Source organism: Artemia sp. Qi Xiang Cuo, chromosome 20 (genome assembly GCF_049724085.1).
Source record: "Artemia sp. Qi Xiang Cuo chromosome 20, ASM4972408v1, whole genome shotgun sequence".
NCBI lineage: Eukaryota > Metazoa > Arthropoda > Branchiopoda > Anostraca > Artemiidae > Artemia > Artemia sp. Qi Xiang Cuo.
The window spans coordinates 15,533,758-15,552,788 of NC_142813.1; the positions used below are offsets into that span (position 1 = coordinate 15,533,758).

A 19,031-nucleotide genomic window follows, 5' to 3' on the forward strand; every position below is an offset into this window, starting at 1 on the left:
ATAAGACCACTTATACAAAATCTCATACCTTGAAGCAAACTATGGACTCCTGGTTTGCACTGTGCCGACTTTTGGACTAATCTTAAACCTCCTTGAGAAATATCATAAAATTTAAGAGAATCGGTGTTTCTTCGAATCCAAAAATGTGTACAGCGGAGAGCAATGGAGTTTTTTCTAAGAGAAGGCAAATATGACCTTCTCACTAGCCTTCATGGGCGCCCATAAGCTGAATTAAAGGGGGGGGGGCAAACCTTGTCTAATTGGCACTTTTAATGCCATATAATAGAAATCTCAGAACAAAAATATAAAAATAAGGCAACATCATTCAGCTAGGGGGGCGGGAGCCCTCCTCCCTGCCCGCCCATATGGGCACCCATGCTAGCCTTGCATAAATAAACGATGGTAGGTGGCTAGGAAAACACACATTTTTAAATTTGGCAGATGATTTTTGTGGAAGCTAATATGTTTTAAAGTAAATGATGGTATAACTTTTACTTGAATTAGAGACCGTAGCAAATACTGCTCTAGATGAGGGAGGGATACACACATTACTTCCCTTTGTTTCGGGAGGGGGGTCGAAACAAGGTAAAGAAACAGGAAAGATATATGAAAAATATGGAAAAATAGAGAAGTTTTTAGGATTTGGGATGGGGCACGCGTCTGATGGGAGACCTCTACATGTCCCTGAGTTTTCTTTTATAATAATTAGCATGTCAATATTTAATTATGAAGGAATTACTTTTCAGGTATCATTGGAATATGTTCATAAGTACCTCTAAGAAAATAATAGGGGTCAATATGGTGGTTATCCCCCTCCATAAAATCGCCAACAATACATAAATAAATGGCGCAAAATTTTGCACAGGGAAGAATCTTGTTGCAGAGAGACAGAAGGCTCATTTTTTGTGTCTATAGATTTTGTAGGTTCCAAATGAAATTTCTTATGCCCCATTCACAATCAGATTTTACTAATACCGATGTCTCGCTAGTGCTAATTTGACACAATCAAAATTTGTTGTAGAATTTTTCAGCCAACCAAATAAGTTCCTCAAAAATGTGATTGGCTCAAACTAGTGCTTGCTAAATCATAGCGTTAGTAAAATGTTGTTGTGAATGGGCCTTTCACAAAACATTATCATTAGTTGTAACTAAAGCATGGCCCTTCCTATCCTTAAGAGATTATTAAGTAATGTTTAAAAAATCACTTCTTTATTTGCTCTTGTATTTGTGCATCGGGGCATAGGGGTTATTAACCCTTCCGAAATCTCGAGATTTTTTATTATTAATCTCTTATATTCCCAATATATTTTAGTCTATTTTTCGTTGTTTTTTTCCAGATCAAAAATAAATTCCTGTGAAGTGCCAGATAGGTGTATAGAGTAGAAGTCAAGTAATCCGAAAAGTTATGGTAGAATCTTTGCAAAAGACTACATTTGTCCAAGTAGTGTGTCGACATTCTGCCTTATATCACTGTTATAGGCTAATAATAGCGCTCTTGGATCGTCACAACCTGAAAATTATTATCCTAGGTTATTTGTTTGTTTTTTTGTTTTTTTTTTAGTGCTGTTGCAGTTGTTTTTTTCTATTTTATTTATTTTTTATTTGCAGTGACCCAGTTCCAGTTTTAGTTCGTCAGATTCATTTCAGTTTTCCTCAGAAAACTTGTTTTTTTTTAAAATATAAAAATACAAGGTTCACATTATTTCAAACAACAAGGATCCTTGCCGAATATACACCTTTAATTTTTTCTTACCATAATATTGGACCAGTTGCTGATATAAGATTTTTTTCATTTTTTTTTTTTTTTTTACAATTAAGACACGGCAACAAGGATTTGTCAACAAATTTTATTTATTATCTATTTTTAAGAATAAGAAAAGAGAATACCATGCATTAAAAAAACTGAAAATCCTATATATCTTGAAAAGCAAATAAAATAAAGGGAAACTGACCTGATTGCTCACAAACTCACACTTAGTGTGAGTTTGTGCTACGTAAATAAATAAAAAAGAGCCTGACAACAGATTTTGAATTACTGGAGATGCTATGCCATTCAAGCTGCTAAGCACGTGAAAACATTCTGATAAACAAGAAGTAAAGTAAAGTCTGAAGTATAGTCTGGCATTTACTTGTTGATACTCGATCGAAGTAGGATATGATGTTTGGTAGAAGCGAGAAGTTGAAGGCTCGATGAGCTAGTTTTAGGTTCTGCTTCTTGATGACCACATCTAAGTCGTCTATACCTTTATCACTGTAAAGATCAGTTGTAGGATAGAGTCTGGGAAGGCGAAAAGTTGCCCTCACCGCTCTATTCTGTGTTTTTCTGGTTTGTACCGACATTCTTTGCAATTGCTATTCTAACCCAAGCAGACGGGCATGGGTGTTTATCTCCATAATAACATAATGTTGTAATCTTATTTTCAGTAATTACTAATTGCCAGGGTTGTTACTACTACTGGCAATTCTTCTATAGTCACTTAGTTATCGGCCCTTTGTTGCATTAACATTGATGAGTGTTGCCACTTGTCATAGTCGGTAGTACAATAAAAAAAAGAAGTAAGGAATACTGCATTGGCTTCTTTAAGCCACTGCATTTTGTCGGAAAGCTTACCAACGGGCTAAGCCATTAATCCTCAACTAAAAATGGTCTATAATAGATGACTAGCCATTTAGCGATGTATATACATATATATATATATATATATATATATATATATAATATATATATATATATATATATATATATATATATATATATATATATATATATATATATATATATATATATATATATATATATATATATATATATATATATATATATATATATATATATATATATATATATATATATATATATATATATATATATATATATATATATATATATATATATATATATATATATATATATATATATATTTTGTAAGACCCACTTAATCTACTTAATAATAAAAAAACTCTTATTTGCGACAATGTATTTAGCTTTAATGAAGTGAGAGCAATATTCCATCAAGCATTTCTATATTGGATATAAATTTCTAGTGTAAAACACAACAATGCAAACATTCAGCTATACATTGCTGAGTTTATTTCCTGAAATGTTCATTTTACTAAATATTCATTAAAATATTGGTACAAAATCTTAAAAATTTGCTATTTATATAATTTTAAGGTTCCGAGTTATATTTGAAAGGCCAAGAGATTTTGTTACCACCCTGACTGTTTCTCTTCCTTGTTATCTTGACTATCACACTTTAATAAATAATCTCTTGTTCTTTTCTTGATATTAACTTGTAATCCTTTGTCCGTGAGAACAGGGGTTCAAGTCCTTGTGATGCTGTTTTTTTGTTTTTTTTTGTCTGGAGAAATCTAGGGAAGGTAAATAGGAAAGGTGTGTGAAACCCCAGGATGGCTGGACCCAGGATTTATTCTTCCTATCTGAAGGGCCATGAAACGGTGATCTGCATTGCCGGTAGGGACCGTAAGTTCTAGTGCCGTATTCTTTACCTTTTTTATATGTGGTAACGCACTACTTAGTTACATTCTTTATTGAGTTCTTGCCCATAAATAGCTCTGTGATTTTCATTTTGAATAAATTTAGAAAAAAGATATAAATTATACCTTAATCTAAAAAATAGCGCAAATTCATTGTGGTGTAAATATATACCTCCCAGAACACTTGCTATTTCTGAAGCACTAGCCTCAACCAGAAAAAAATGGACCTTTATCTCTCTCTTTTAGAAGTGTTCCTTTTTTTTTCGTACAAGGCCACAAAACTTGCTGCATATTAGCACTTCAGAATAGTAATTTAATAGAATTTGATAACCTGTCAAGAAGTAGTCCAAGAAGACCAAATGAAATTGAATAGACAGATTCGAAATAGAAGGTTTTTTAATTAGAAATGCCTAAATCTTATTTCCTCCTAGTGCTAAAAACAGTTTTTCAAGATGCCCTTATTTTTGGCAGAAAATTTGAATTCTAGTCAATTATATTAATTCTTATTTGCTGGACATTGTAATTAATACGGTTTTTAGGATAATGGATAAGATAAAAAAAGAATAAGAGAGATACGTCTTTTAGATTCAGGAGGTATTTATTTTTATAATTAAAAACCTGCTTTAGGTCAGTTTTATAAAATTAGCAAAAAAGAAGTTAAACAAAAACATAAAAAGATGTTGACATGTCACTTTATGGTAGTGTTTAAAAGTATTATCAAGGAGGCACACTTGTGCCTCTATAAAGAGGCGACCCACCACAATGTTAAGCGATTGTGGTTAAGCGATAGAGAGTCCTAGCGGTCGCATAGAGACAGCGGTAATCGCATTTTGTAGCCCAAGATCAAACTAAGAAACGTGCAAAATTTCACCCCCCTCCGACTTTATCTTCATGGGTAAAAGTGGGCCGGAAGTTTTGACCCTCCGACCACAGCCCCCCTTTAACGTTTTCCGATTGGGCTGAAACTTAGAGGGAATAGCTTTCCTAGGGCCCGGGAGCTTATCCTCGAAATTTCAGCTCAATCTGATCACTCCTTTCCTGTTTTCCAAAAACCAAATATAGCCACTTAAAGTTCTTTTTTTTTCTTGTTAGCCACGCCTAGAGGCCACAGTTGGCAACTGATCCGGGTGAATGAGGACTCATTCCAAGAAGAATTCGACCTGTTAGGGCCTTTTGATATTTTCAGACCGAAAAAATTATCCCCCGAATTTGCATTTACGAAAAACCTCGTTTTCCTATAAGAGCCCATGTTAAATTTTCCCACCACAGCCCCCCCTTTATCGTTGTCTGATCGTACTGAAATTTAGAGGATAAGCTTTCCTGGGGCCTGGGAGCTTATCCTCGAAATTTCAGCTCAATCTGATCACTCCTTCCTTGTTTTCCAAAAACCAAATATCAAGTTTTGTGGGGATTTGCTTGCGTCAAAAATAGATTCCACATACTAAAAACACAATTACAATTGTGTGTCTTTGGTGCAGTGGTCGATACTCCCGACTGTCAGGCGGAAGACCCGGGTTCGATTCCCCGTCAGAGGAATTTTTTTATATACTGAATTTAAAGTTAAAAAAAAAAACTCAGTTTCTTTTTTAAATTATTTGAACAAAATTACGTTTTCTAAAGAGTTAAAGAGGCTAAGTTACAAGGTCGACCCTTAAAACGTACAGGGATTAGGAGGCACAGATGGGGGGCTGTTAAAGATGCTGAGTCACAAGTTCGAACCTTAAAACGTACAGGGATTAGGAGGCACCCTGTACGACGTGATTTGAGTATTCAGGAATTAAACTCCTTAACACAAGAATGTTAATGAGCGGGGGCTTTGGGGGCGGCAGCCCCCCAACTTTAACTCCTGACACGATCAGCTAACAGTTAGTCAAGCAATAATAAGTAATAAACTGTACAAAAACGTGCAGAAATTATTTGAAAAAAACTACGTTTTCTAAAGAGTTAAAGAGACTGAGTTACAAGGTCGAACCTTAAAACGTACAGGGATTAGGAGGCACAGTTGGGGGGCTTCTGCCCCCCAAACCTCCCACTTTTGCAGCCTTTAAATAAAAAAAAAGAAAAGTTTTTTAAACTGAAAGTAAGGAGCGACATTAAATCTTAAAACGAACAGAAATTATTCCGTATATGAAAGGGGCTGTGCCCTCCTCAACGCCTCGCTCTTTACGCTAAAGTTTTTATTGTTTAAAAAAAAGTGTTGTGAGAAAGTAAAACTTTAGCGTAAAGAGCGAGGCGTTGTGGAGGGCACAGCCCCTTTCATATACGGAATAATTTCTGTTCGTTTTAAGATTTAATGTCGCTCCTTACTTTCAGTTTAAAAAACTTTTTCTTTTTTTTATTTAAAGGCTGCGAAAGCGGGGGTTTGGGGGGCGGCAGCCCCCAACTGGGCCTCCTAATCCCTGTACGTTTTAAGGTTCGACCTTGTAACTCAGCCTCTTTAACTCTTTAGAAAACGTAGTTTTTTTCAAATAATTTCTACCTGAGACCATGTCTATTTGGTCCTGTAACTGTAAGTAAAATTCATCTGAGATACTAGTATTTACGTCAGTCAGTTATACAGGAGCATATACTACTATAACTGATTAAAAACAATTAATTAGATTAATCAATCAAATGAAATTAAAATGTGAATTTAATGCGTCTCCTAAATCTACTAAATAATTGAAATAATCTATTATCTACTAAAGCGTCAAAATACCTAATCTAATAAACATAAAAAATAATAAAAATATAATATTAAATCGACTCAACTAATTAATTAAGTCAATCAAAATAGTAAAAACACATGATCCTCACGCAGGGGATTATAAAAATACAAATAAATAGTTTTTAATAAACCTAATAAATACTCCATCCAAATCACGCAATTAATAATTGCTTGATTGCTTAATTAATAATTGGTTAATAAATACTCCATTGCATCTAAATCTAGCAATTTTCTCCGTGTATTGACCATTATCTATAAGCATCATCCGACTTAATTGATTAACTTGAGTTTTCATTAATTCATGTACAGTATTGTAGTTTCGTACCAACTATTAAGAGGCAAGGAGGGGCGGGAGGGGGGTTAATAATAACAACCTGTATTGAAAATAGAAGATCTGAATACGAAACGATTGATCGTCTACTAAATTGTCAACATAGAATTTGGATAAAATTTACACAATTTAATGTACATCGATTAAAAAGTGAATACAACAATTTTGGAATAAAAAGAAACTTCAAACATAAATTTCACGGAAAAGAGACAAAAATAAGAGCTTAAAGTCAGATAGGGCCGTATCAAGGATTTTTGTTCAGGGGAGGGGATATTTTTTCAGGGGAGGGGGTACAAAAAACGTAACAAGAATATATTTATATGCATTGTTGTTACGTTTTTACGAATCGGAAAAACATTTCCGGAGTGGGGGGGGGTTCAAACCCCAACCCTGGATACGGCCGTAAAGTCAGATTGTCTACTATAAATAAATAGGTATAATTAAACAATAACAACTATCTACATATATCAAATTATGGCCTACCTTCAAAAAAGTTTCTATTCAAAACCATAATCAGTACAAAGGAGTTATAACTAAATATATTATTTTTACCGATTGTCAAATTTTTTATTTTTAAAACAATGAACTAAAAGTAGCCATAAAAGTAACCATAAATACTATTTTTAAAAGTAATCATAAAACAATCTAACGCTTTTTAATATAGTAAAAGAAGCAATTGAAAATCAAATAAACTTTTCTGTACAATATAATTAATTGACAATATAATATTATTTGTAATTAATTGACAATATTGTAATTAATTGACAATATAATTGACAATATATGACAATATTGACAATATATTATAATTGACAATAATTCCCTTTCAAAAAAGGGGTTAAAGGGATAAAAATGGCAAGGTGCTGAGTATAAAAAGATTTGACTTATTGCAGCATTCAGCCACTAAAAAAACGTATTGTTATTTTTAGTATTGTTACTATATTTTTAAAAATTAATGTTATTCATGAGCAATGTTTTCACCAGAAGTTCGTCTTAAATATTTTATTTCATGACGGTGTTACTTCTCCCAAAATTTTTTGCACATGTCACTATATTTAGTTTTAGTATTATTTATTTGAATTATTTTTTAAGGATACTTTTTTTTGTTATCCTACCCCCTCTCCTCTCACTGGCATTACGTTTCAAAACTATTCAGATATATGAAATTTAGCCTTAAACCGATTTGATGATGTAATTTCCTTCAAATCATTTCGCACATTCTGCTGTTGCTGGTATCGTTATTCAAAATGCTGTTATATTATTACAAATTATTGTTATTTGTACGCGGTGTGAATGTCTTCGCCAAAGTTTTGGTTTATTTTTCATTTTAATGATGGTATAGCTCACTCCAAATTATACTACACGTTTCGGTTCGATTTACACACACGTTCGACATGTTATGGGTTCGATTTAGGCGTTACACCGACATCAGTTGCGCACAAGCCCGATACCTTAGAGAGAGGGAGGGGGATTCAGAAAACTTCTCTGGAAGGGGTTCTTTTGAGTTTTGCAACCCACCTCGGGAAGTGATACCCGAGTGATACCCACATCTAATTACAAGTTAGCCCCTCATTTAGTTTGCTTATAAAGGTATATGTGCACAATATGAATTGTTTTGTAATTACTCTGATTTTTTTTTAATAATATAAACACAGAGAAACAGAGGAACTAATTGTAAAGAATCTTGCGACTTAAATGAACTTTTTGTTCTTGTTATTGGCTTAGAACTTAAACAGGAGAACCAATCACTTTTTAAAACACGGGGTGATTTGGCTTAGAATTTTAACCATAGGCTAAAGGAACAATTTGATCAAGTTATGAAAATATGTCAAAGTCACAAACATAAACCAATGAAATTTAAGCAGAATTTGCAACACAGAATTATAAGAAAAGAATAATTCTTTCTCTTTTTGATAGTACTTCTTGAAATATTTTTGCAGAAGACTTGATATAGCGTGTTGCAAAAATCTTTGAATATTCCACTGTCGTCGCTTGCAAAATTTGTTTGTTAATTTTGGCAATATATAATAATAAGTACCTTATATGCCGTTTTCAAGCTCTGTCAGGATGTTGCACCTAAATAATACTCTAAACGCCTTAAGGGAGGGGCAAGATTCAGTAGAATTTTTTGGAAGGGGTTCTTTGGACGAATCAGGGGGAAATTCCTCATCCTCCAACTGAGTGCAAGTCCATTATTTATGATTTTTTTTTTGATTTTTTAAATTCACGATAAAGAAAAAAAACAACTTATTTGTCTAAATCAGTAAAAAAAAACAAAACAATACAAGCGTGCGACGACAGTAATGTATACTTAAGGATACAATATAGAAGTAAGAACAATCCTAGGGATAGAAAACAGCTTCATAAATAGAAACCATAGACTAACACACAGAGCATCGTTTCCCAACTTTTTTAATGAGTCAGCCCCCCCCCCCTCTGAAAGGACAAGATCAGTTAGCTCACAACTCATTGTTCACTCATTACCTGACGATATTTTTTATCTGGAACAATCCAACCTTTTAGACAAAGTCAAATTATACATTAATTTATGTAGTTTCAACCTTTACTTGACGTTTTTCTTCAATTTTATTTTGAATTTGTGTGAAGCACGTTCCATTGAAGCACGTTCGTTAATAAATAAAAGATTCTTCATACACAAGCGTCTGACGGCACCTCTGGGAGACGGTGACTCACAAGTTTGAGAAACGATAACCTGAGCAAAAACTCTCCTAAAAACTTCTTTAAATATTTCGCATACGATTCAAATAATACTAGTTCTACAAAATGGCAAATTTCACAAAATAGCAAGAATAAAGAAACGCAAAACTGAATACATGTTTTAAAAGGTCAAGTAACCATCTCCAACCCCGCACTTTGTTAAATTATGTAAGAAAAAATCTCAAAGTTACCCAATAATGCGTTGTCTAGAGGTCCCTTCTACGACAAACATTTCGCCTTTTCCCAATAATTCCAGGAAACTACATTTTTTTTTCAACTAATCAACCTGCTTCCCCAGGGCAGTATCTAGGAGGAGGGCTACTGGGCCCGACCCTCCCCTCTCCCCAAAATATTTTTCACACCCGTAAATCGGTCTTAAAAATGCTGTTATGGAAAGTCTTAACCCCCCACCTCAAGCAAGCTTTCTTTTGATGCCCCCCCCCCGATCAAAAATCTTGGATACAGCCCCGAACTCACCCATATCTTAAAATACGGAACTTAACCAAATCAGTGGCCAATAATTTTGACAAATTCCCCACTACTCCCTCCAAGATAACCTTCAAGTTATATTCTAAAGCCTGTACTTAAGAATTAATATTAGGGGTCAAAAATAGAAATATTTTTTTAAACTAATCAACCTGCTTCCCCAGGGCCGTATCTAGGAGGAGGGCTACTGGGCCCGACCCCTCCCTCTCCCCAAAATATTTTTCACACCCGTAAATCGGTCTTAAAAATGCTGTTATGGAAAGTCTTAACCCCCCACCTCAAGCAAGCTTTCTTTTGATGCCCCCCCCCCGATCAAAAATCTTGGATACAGCCCCGAACTCACCCATATCTTAAAATACGGAACTTAACCAAATCAGTGGCCAATAATTTTGACAAATTCCCCACTACTCCCTCCAAGATAACCTTCAAGTTATATTCTAAAGCCTGTACGTAAGAATTAATATTGGGGGTCAAAAATAGCTATCTGGGGGAACATAGATTCTCCAGATAGCTAGGGAATATAGATTTAGTCCTTAAGGATCAGGGGCGGATCCAGGATTTTTTAGGAGGGGGGGGGGGCAAAATAGTTTGATCCGATAAACTTGCGTTAGGAGCAAGTTTAATTAACGCAAACTTGCGTTAATTAGGTAAATTACACTACTTTAGACTACGTTAGGGGGGGGGGCACGCGCCCCCCTCGCCTCCCTCTGGATCCGCCACTGGTATGCAATGTTGAATCTGTGTGGCGCAACCGTGTACGTGACCGTTGTCACGTACACGTTGTACCGTGTACGTTGTCGTTCTCCCTGTGGGTTCTAAGGAAAGTTTTATTGGCACAATTCAGACAGCGATCGGATAGAGAATACGCAGAGAAAATCTTCAGATTCTGAGCCCCTTTTCTAGCACACGGGCCTCAAAATTTGTTATGTTGATGTGTTACTTAAGATCGCAACGAAAAATAGACAGAATGAAACAAGTAAGAATTGTTAAATTATTATTTAAAATAACTAAATAACAATAAATACATAAATAATAACAAGAGTAATAAATATATAGTATAAATGAATAATAATAATAATAATGCGGTTAAACGGAACTAAATAATAATAGTTTTGGAAGATTCAAGGAATGCAAGTTGTCTTTATTTTGAAGCCTTTCCATTTTTCTTCTTACCCTTTTTTGGTCTTCTTAATGGGAGGTATTCAACGATGAATCAGGGTCGTAAATCCTTGGAGTCTCATCCCAAATTAGCTTAAATAATATTTTTTTGTATTCAATTTTCAATATATAGACGCATAAAGATTTAAACTAGGTTTATTGAGGGATCAAACACTGGCTTATTTTTTTAGAAATTAAAAGATTTAAAATGAAGATTTTAAACAAAATTAAAAAGTCACTGTTGACCTGTCACTTTATGGTTGTGTTTAAAAGTATTATATCCTGCCAGGTCCGGATTCATCGTATTCTTGTTTGGAGATCAACATTCGATGGAAGTTTGAGAAAGAGGCTAAGGTAGAACCACCAATCCAAACAGAGTATTTTCGCTCGGGTTGGGCAATGATCTTTATTCTGATGGTCGGAGGAGCTAGGGCGGTGATTTCCTTTTGCATTCTGTCTGCAATACCAGGATACATGGTTGTACCACCAGAAAGAACGGTGTTGGCATAGACATCTTTACGAATGTCATCATCAAACTTCATAATAGTGTTATTTACAGTTTTGTGAATGCCACACGATCCCATACCTAAGAAAGATGACTGGAAGAGGGCTTCGGGACATCTGAAACGTTCGTTACCAATAATAATAACTTTACCGTCCGGTAATTGATACGACTGTTCTAGAGAGGTGGAAGCAGCAGCGGTTGCCATTTCCTCTTCAAAGTCGAGGGCCACGTAGCAAAGTTTCTCTTTGATCTCCCTGACAATTTCACGTTCAGCAGTGGATCTAAAATAGTAGCCACGCTCAGTCAATATTTGCATCAGATATTCCGTCAAGTCACGACCAGCCAAATCAAGACGGCCAATCGCATGACGCTGGATGACCCCTAAACAAAGAATGAACAATTAGTATATAACATAAAAATATTTCGGTTGAGTTTTATTAGCCTTCGGGAGGGAGGAGGTTTTCAACTATGCTGTGTGTTTGAATCCAAACTCATTTCCGAATGTAATTTATTTTCAAAGGGGCTAAATTCCTGTCGATGTGTCTTAAAACTTAAAGCTCAAGTTTCAAGTCTTCTTAATTTTTTTCTTTGAGTTTTCCATGAATTCTATTGTCAACATAATAGAAAAGGAAAATCAAAGCAATCTGCTGTCTGAATTTTTGAGGTAATTTTCTCTTTAGTACAACCCAAAAATTCAGTTGTGGAGGAGAACTAGGGTATTATTATTATTTATCACAAAATATGACAAGACGGAGTAAAGGGGAAAAAAAGAAGCTAACGAACAAGAAACTATGACACAGACAAAAAAAAAAAAACAGAACAATATTGATTTAGAGCACTCTTGAATATAAACATGGTACCAATAATTCTGTGAATCCAACTTTCGGTTATGTTTAGCAATTAATTTAAGGATTGCAAGATTAAGATCCACAAGTTTAAACTGTCTGATTAAAGGAAAATTTTGATGCCAAGGAGGCAACTGAAGCAAATACTTCACGGGACCGGACTTTCATACAATAAGTTCTAGTAAACAGCTTCCAAAATGGGTCAATATACAAAATGTGAGGGAGGTCTACGGCATTGAAAAGGCTAGTTAATAGAAGGCGGTTGAATCAAAGTTTTGCTGAAACAATTGATGCATAAGAAGAAGATGTACGTCGTGTGAGATGGTTTAGAAGTAGGAATCGGGTGTGGCGTAGCGACGAACCCATGGGAAAACCTAAATAAACGGGGTGGTCAACGGCTCTCATTGTGGTATCACCAAGCGCTATAACGGACGGTGGCTCACCTTTCAAGTTAAACAACACTATTTCGAACTTGTCAGGATTGAATTAAAGACCGAGTTTAAGATACTCCTGCTGAAGTGTGACAAAGATCTCATTCATTCCTTGCAGGGTACTGCTGAGAATCAAAACATCATCTGCATAACACACTAAAGACAGATTCAGAGAAGATAGAATCAGAGATGTAGGACACTGGTCTTGAACATCCAAAACACAATTTTTCAAAATATTGGGAGATGATACTGCTCCTTGGTGTGCACCTTTCAAGACTGGAATGAATTTCCCACGGCCAACAGGACAGGGGGAATATATTTATCAGGAGGTACTTTTAACGAACACAAAGTCGAGAGTACAAAACCGAAGCCAGTGAATCACCAAGGAATTTTGTCCACGTTTAGCCACTTTGAGGAGTATAACTAGGTGGATGAGGGAATCAAAGGCGCGTCCGAAATCATGACTAGCGAGAACTAGTCATTCTCCTGAGGATTCGACATCAATTAGTGCATTGGCTACAACTGTGAGAGCATCAGCACAACCTATTCCTTGCTTGAACCCAAACTGGTGAGGTGGGGTGTAAGACGTCTTTTAAAGTTCAGATCGGAAAAGAAGCTCGAAGACCCTGCAAAAGCAGGTCTTTTCCGTAATAGGTCGAAACGATAAACATTCTGAATTCACTTTTCCTTTTTTGAGGATTTGGATAAGGTCTCCAATGCAGAAAGAAGAGGGTACGATTCACTGTAAAAAATTATCTACATTAAAATGCCAAGTGTTGGACTAATGCCTCCCCACCAAATTTCAAATGTAAAACACTGATGTTGTCAATACCATTGGATGATTTAGGCTTTAATATGTCTCATGACATCTTCAATCGATGCTGCCTGCGCTGACAACGAATTCTTTATTGGGACTAGTAGCAAGGAATTGATCTAACTCAGCTTCATAAAATAGTTCAAGGTGCTGATCAGAAGCAGCAAATTCGGATTCATAATAGGTACACCATTCCTCATCAGGAATATCAGCCGCAGATAAAGATGGTGAAGACCTATCTTTGCCAGAAATAATTCTAAAAAGAAGATTTTTATCATTCTTAGCAGGTGCCAAATTGGCATTTACTAGGTTTCTACCATAAAGAGTGAGAGCCTTGGAAAAATTTCTCTTTGTAAAAAGACGAACAAGATTCACAGCACAGTCAATGGACGGTTACAATCCTTCCAAACATTGAACCGAAATTTTGCTACAAGGGTATCGTAAGTTTTGATGTTGCTCCTTACTTTCAGTTGAAAAAAAGCTGGTTTTTTCTTAATTAATACACTATTAAAGCTAACTTTGTAGTGGCTGTAGGGAGTCCATTAAGCGATTTTGAGCCTCTGTAGCTCTGCAGAATGACCTATATAACTCGAACTATGCACAAGTCGAACTGTACGTAACTCGAAAGAAAATTACAGGCCCGTGAAATTTGAGTTAGAGAGAGTCGACAGTATTAAAATTTTCTAGAATTACCTCACATCTCTATATTTTCCATATAGCTTGCCTATTTGCTGCATGTCTGAATAAACTCATTTCCGAATATAATCTATTTTCATAAGATCAAATTCCTGTCGATGTGTCTTAAAACTTAAAGCTCAAATTTTAAGTCTTCAAATTTTTTTTTTCTTTCGAGTTTTCAATGAATGGTATTTTGAACGTAATAGAAAAGGAAAATCAAACCGATCTGCTGTCTGAAGTTTTGTCAACGCAAAAATGTGGCTTGATTTTATTTTATAATTAAATATTTACAGTGCTGTCTCAATAAGGAATGTACCTCTCATTCTAAAAACTTCATTTATTATATTTAAACAGTACTACCACCCCTCAGTCCATCTCCCCATGAAATTTATCGCTGGGTCGACCCATTTCGACCCGACATCATTTTCGAGGAATTTCTTACTTTTTTTCAAAAATTCCCATAAAATTGTGTTCGCAGTAACTTTTTAACATTAAGATTAACGGAAATAACAGTTACCATTAGTGAATTAGCTGCAAAGTATAATTCTTCTTCACATGATAGTTTTTTTTTTCAATATGCACTTTTAAGTTTTCACCTACTATGGGGTGAACTTCATTTTTTACTAGGTTGCTTCTAATGCTGAATCCATGATTACACCCAAACAGCTCCCTTCGAAAAATGTCTGGTATTTTCTTCAAAATCTTTTTTTTTGTTTATTGGGTGTGTTTCTTTATCATAAAATATAAGTTTTTTTTTTAACTGAAAGCAAGGACCAAAATTAAAACTTAAACTGAACAGAAATTATTTCATGCAAGAGGGGGAATGTCATATTCTCAACCCCTCGCTCTTTACGTAAAAGTTTGATATTGTTTCTAAATTCTTTAAGAACAACTTTTGAACCAAAATTGGAATAAAACAGTTGAATTGGAATTTTGAAGCACTAAAAAGCTTTAGCGTAAAGAGCGAACAGTTGAGAGTGGGAAGCCCCTCTCATGTAAGGAATAATTTCTGTTCCGCTTAAGTTTTAATGCTGCTCTTTACTTTTGGTTGAAACAATTGTTGTTGTTGTTTTTATTTACCGAGTTTCACTAAGGTTGGTCCAGGGGCCAAAAAAATTCTTAATTTTGATGTTCTTTGTGCTTCAACGGATTGATGTCTAGGTTCAGTCGATTCGAAAAGTTGCTTTGACAGGTAAACCCCTTTTTCATTGTGTATGTTCCAGTTACGTAATAATATATTGCTAGATACTGGAGCCTTTACTTCTGCCAATGCTTCAAAATTTGGATAAAGGGAAGTAGAGTGAATATAAATATACACAAATATAGCTTACAAGCTTGTCAATGTGTTTATATGTTACAGTTTCATGCTTGATGATATCACATATCTTTTTGGGAAGGGTCCAAACGGGAGGAAGGATTTTTTCTAGGTATTATACCGCTAAAAACATCAGACTTGTGTTTATGTTGCTTATTTTCTGCGGGTTGAAATCAACAACCTCCCGTTTGTCTTCATTATTAAACAATTACTTCGGTATTTTTAAATATTTTCAACTTACCTTCACATATAGGTACAGCCAGAGAGACACCATCTCCAGAATCAACCACCAAACCAGTTGTACAACCGGAGTTGTAGAGGGAGAGGACTGCTTGAATTTCAACATAAATGGCTTTGAAATTGAAGGTCTCAAACATAATCTGGGCCATTTTCTCACGGTTAGCTCTTGGGTTAAGGGGAGCTTCAGTGAGCAAGATTGGGTGCTCTTTTGGTTCAACACGGAGTTTATTGTAAAAGGTGTGATGCCAGATCTTTTCCATCTCATCCCAGTTTGTGATGATTCCGTGCTCAATGGGATATTTCAAAGTAAGAATACCTCTTTTGCTTTGAGCTTCGTCACCGACGTAGCTGTCATTTTGACCCATACCGACATTGACAGCCTAGGAAATAAAATCTTTCTTAAGTATAAGGTTAAACTGTGCACAAGATGAGGGTTAAGATGGCTTTAGCCCTTCAGAAAACCAAAATTATGCAGATTTTCAATGAGGCAACAAAGAAGAGAATTTACGCTGAGAAAATATCATTTTCTCAAAAATTGCATGGAAGGAAAATAGTAGTTATTGCAATTTTTCGGGTATAAATAGACCTAACATAGAGCCAGGGGGGGGGGAGGAAATTTTCATTTTGATGCCGGTGGAATTTTAAGGGTCGGTATTTCTGCTCCTGTTTATGGTAATTTCTATTCGTTTTCGTCCTTAATTAGGGGAAAACGGGATGGAACTAATATATATAGGGGAACAATATATAGGGGAACTAAAATATAGTCCTAATATATAGGGGAACACGGATGGAACAGGTTACTACGTCTAAAATGATTTTTATTAACTAGAAGGAGTCAATACAAAAGGCTACAAAATTTTATAAAGTACATTGTATTGCTGTAAACAAAGTTTCACACTTATATTGTAAAAAGTGAACGCAATCATTATTTATTTAATGAAAATATAAAAAAAGTCAAATACCCCGTTCTGCCCCCTATCCGGGGCAGAACGGGGTGGTAGTTAAACAGTACATCTAAAAAAGCAAAACGATTATTTGGCTTTTTATTTATTTTGATTAAGGATACAAAACTATTTTGTATCTTATTTTGTAAACTATTTTGTAAACTATTTTAGGACCTCTAGGTTCTTGGTGTCGTTGGAATGTCCATCTAATATGAGAAGAATCGGAAAGTTGTTTGATGCCTTAGAATGCTACAAATTTTTAAACCACACTAAGCGGTCATCCATCCAGTGCTGTGAACTCCTGCATTTTCTTCCTCGGAAAAACTAACATCGGTAGCATGTATGATCCACTTGGAAACATGCAAGTAAGGGACGTTACGGTCACCCCCTTTTTTGCAGAATTTATTGCACCAACTTGTCTTTTACCCTTACAAGCAATGATTTTTGAATGGTTCTTAGGGTTCACTGAAACACCAGTTTCATTACAATTAATTATCTGCAACGCTGTAAGTTTGTGCTTATACGAATTGAGTGAGTAGCGAAAAAAAAAAAACCATCCACGGCCACTTTATTAAATCCCATAGTTTTTGCCCATAAGCACCTTTTCAAGGACAAGATTGTACTAGACGTTGGCTGTGAAACTGGTATATTGTCAATGCTTGCTGCAAAAGCAGGAGCTGCAAAAGTGATTGGCATTGATATGCAGAATATTGTAGACCACGCTCGTACTGTTGTTGCTGATAATCATTTGAGTCATTTAGTCACTATTCTGAAAGGAAATGTAGAAAAGGTTAACTCCCAGATGGTATTGATAAGGTTAGTTTCACAGGTTTTGTTTAGTAAACTTTGAACAGTTGGACATCTCCTTTCCTACTTCTCTGGAACTTTTGTTATTGCTGCTTAATTTATTATGATCCACTCAGGCCAAGATTTGTGCATAGGCCTGGGTAGAGGGGCGCACAATGCCAAGGGCTGCAAAAAAAAAACAAAAAAAAACAGTGATTTTTTTTCTTAATAAAACTGGACTGATAGTGATCTTCAAAGGGCCAGTTACACTTTGCTGCTGCACTGCCTTTTCACAGAAAAGTGATTTTATAACAATGAAGGAATTCCATAGCCACTTATAAGCTGTCAGATATCTCCCAAGAATGGCAGCTGAGAGCTCGGTTTCCCCTCTATCTTGCATTACTTTTGACTCATCACTCGTCTGTTTCATTCTGTCCAGGGCTTCCACTGTCCCCGAATTTTCAAAGATTTCCCCGGGAATCTCCCTAAAAAAATTGTTTTGGCCTAGGAGTTCAAAAACGCTTGGGCCCGGGGTTGCCAAAAACGCTTCGGCCAAGGAGTGCCAAAGATTCAAATCCGGCCCTGTACCGACTGTTCTATTTTAGATATTTGAATATGCTAAGGGCTAATCATTTTGCATACAAGCGTTAAGACCCGGCTTGTCTCGAAAACCCCTTTACTTAAGAACCAAATTAAGAGCACAGTACCGTACGACGGGGTCGGCCGACAATTGAGGGAAAGACAGCACGTGGGGCATCGTCTCCGGCAAAGCCGGCCTTGCACGTGTCGGAGCCATTGTCCATAACCAAAGTCGCTACATCACCGTCACACATGATTAATCCTTTTTATTCCTTTGACCTGAAACATAAATTGGTTGGGTTAAGATTATACGCTAAGCACACCCTTTGAAAATGCGAAATTTTATAGACCATCCAAGAGCTTGGGATTAACATAAGCTCTGTTCAAGACACAATGCATATATCATAATTACTGCTACTCCACTCTTAATAACTCATCGTTGGTACCCGATCATCAAAATTCTATAACATATATAAATGTTACCGTAAATGTCCGTAAATGTGTGAATGTCGGTGAATGTCTGGAATACCTTTTTTTATCCTTGTATTTAGTCAGCATTGCCAGTCATTGTTTTTTCAATTTAATGCAAGGTTTGATGATGACAGGTTAGGTTAGAATAGATTTGGTTAGGTAAGGTTCGGTTGGGTTAGCTTAGATGAGGTTTTTAACCCATTTCTGGTATTTAGAACCAAATCTAAGCTAATCTAACCTGACCTAACCTATAATAACATAATCTAACCTAACTTTAACTTTTACCATCATAGCTTGCATTATACTGAAAAGACTGAATCGTCAAACTAATATAATCCAAGCAGAGACAAAGGAATTTCGTACATTCACCGGTGAATGTCGCCATTAACAATATTTCGGACATTCACGGTAACATATATTTATATGTTACCGTATCATATATATATATATATATATATATATATATATATATATATATATATATATATATATATATATATATATGATACGGTAACATATAAATAA

The 19,031-nt window shown here is 35.4% G+C and overlaps 1 protein-coding gene across 1 annotated transcript; it reads right to left on the bottom strand.

Annotated features, from left to right (window-relative positions):
- Positions 1–11,173: 11,173 nt before the first annotated feature.
- Positions 11,174–18,779, bottom strand: LOC148939916 (actin 205-like). The gene is made up of 3 exons (XM_089106033.1): positions 18,164–18,779; positions 15,728–16,106; positions 11,174–11,784 (listed from the first exon to the last, which is right to left on the bottom strand). The coding sequence occupies exons 1-3, from the start codon at positions 18,287–18,289 to the stop codon at positions 11,174–11,176; spliced, it is 1,116 nt and encodes a 371-aa protein (XP_088962159.1). The 5' UTR covers positions 18,290–18,779.
- Between the last annotated feature and the right edge of the window lie 252 nt (positions 18,780–19,031).

What these genes read in the sequence shown, in the direction of transcription:
- LOC148939916 (XM_089106033.1), bottom strand. Translation starts at nt 18,289, where the DNA reads ATGTGTGACGGTGATGTAGCGACTTTGGTTATGGACAATGGCTCCGAC. An exon ending in TCGGCCGACCCCGTCGTACG is followed by an intron (nt 16,107 to 18,163) that starts GTACTGTGCTCT and finishes TTTATTTCCTAG; the next exon opens with GCTGTCAATGTCGGTATGGG. An exon ending in GGCTGTACCTATATGTGAAG is followed by an intron (nt 11,785 to 15,727) that starts GTAAGTTGAAAA and finishes TTCTTTGTTTAG; the next exon opens with GGGTCATCCAGCGTCATGCG.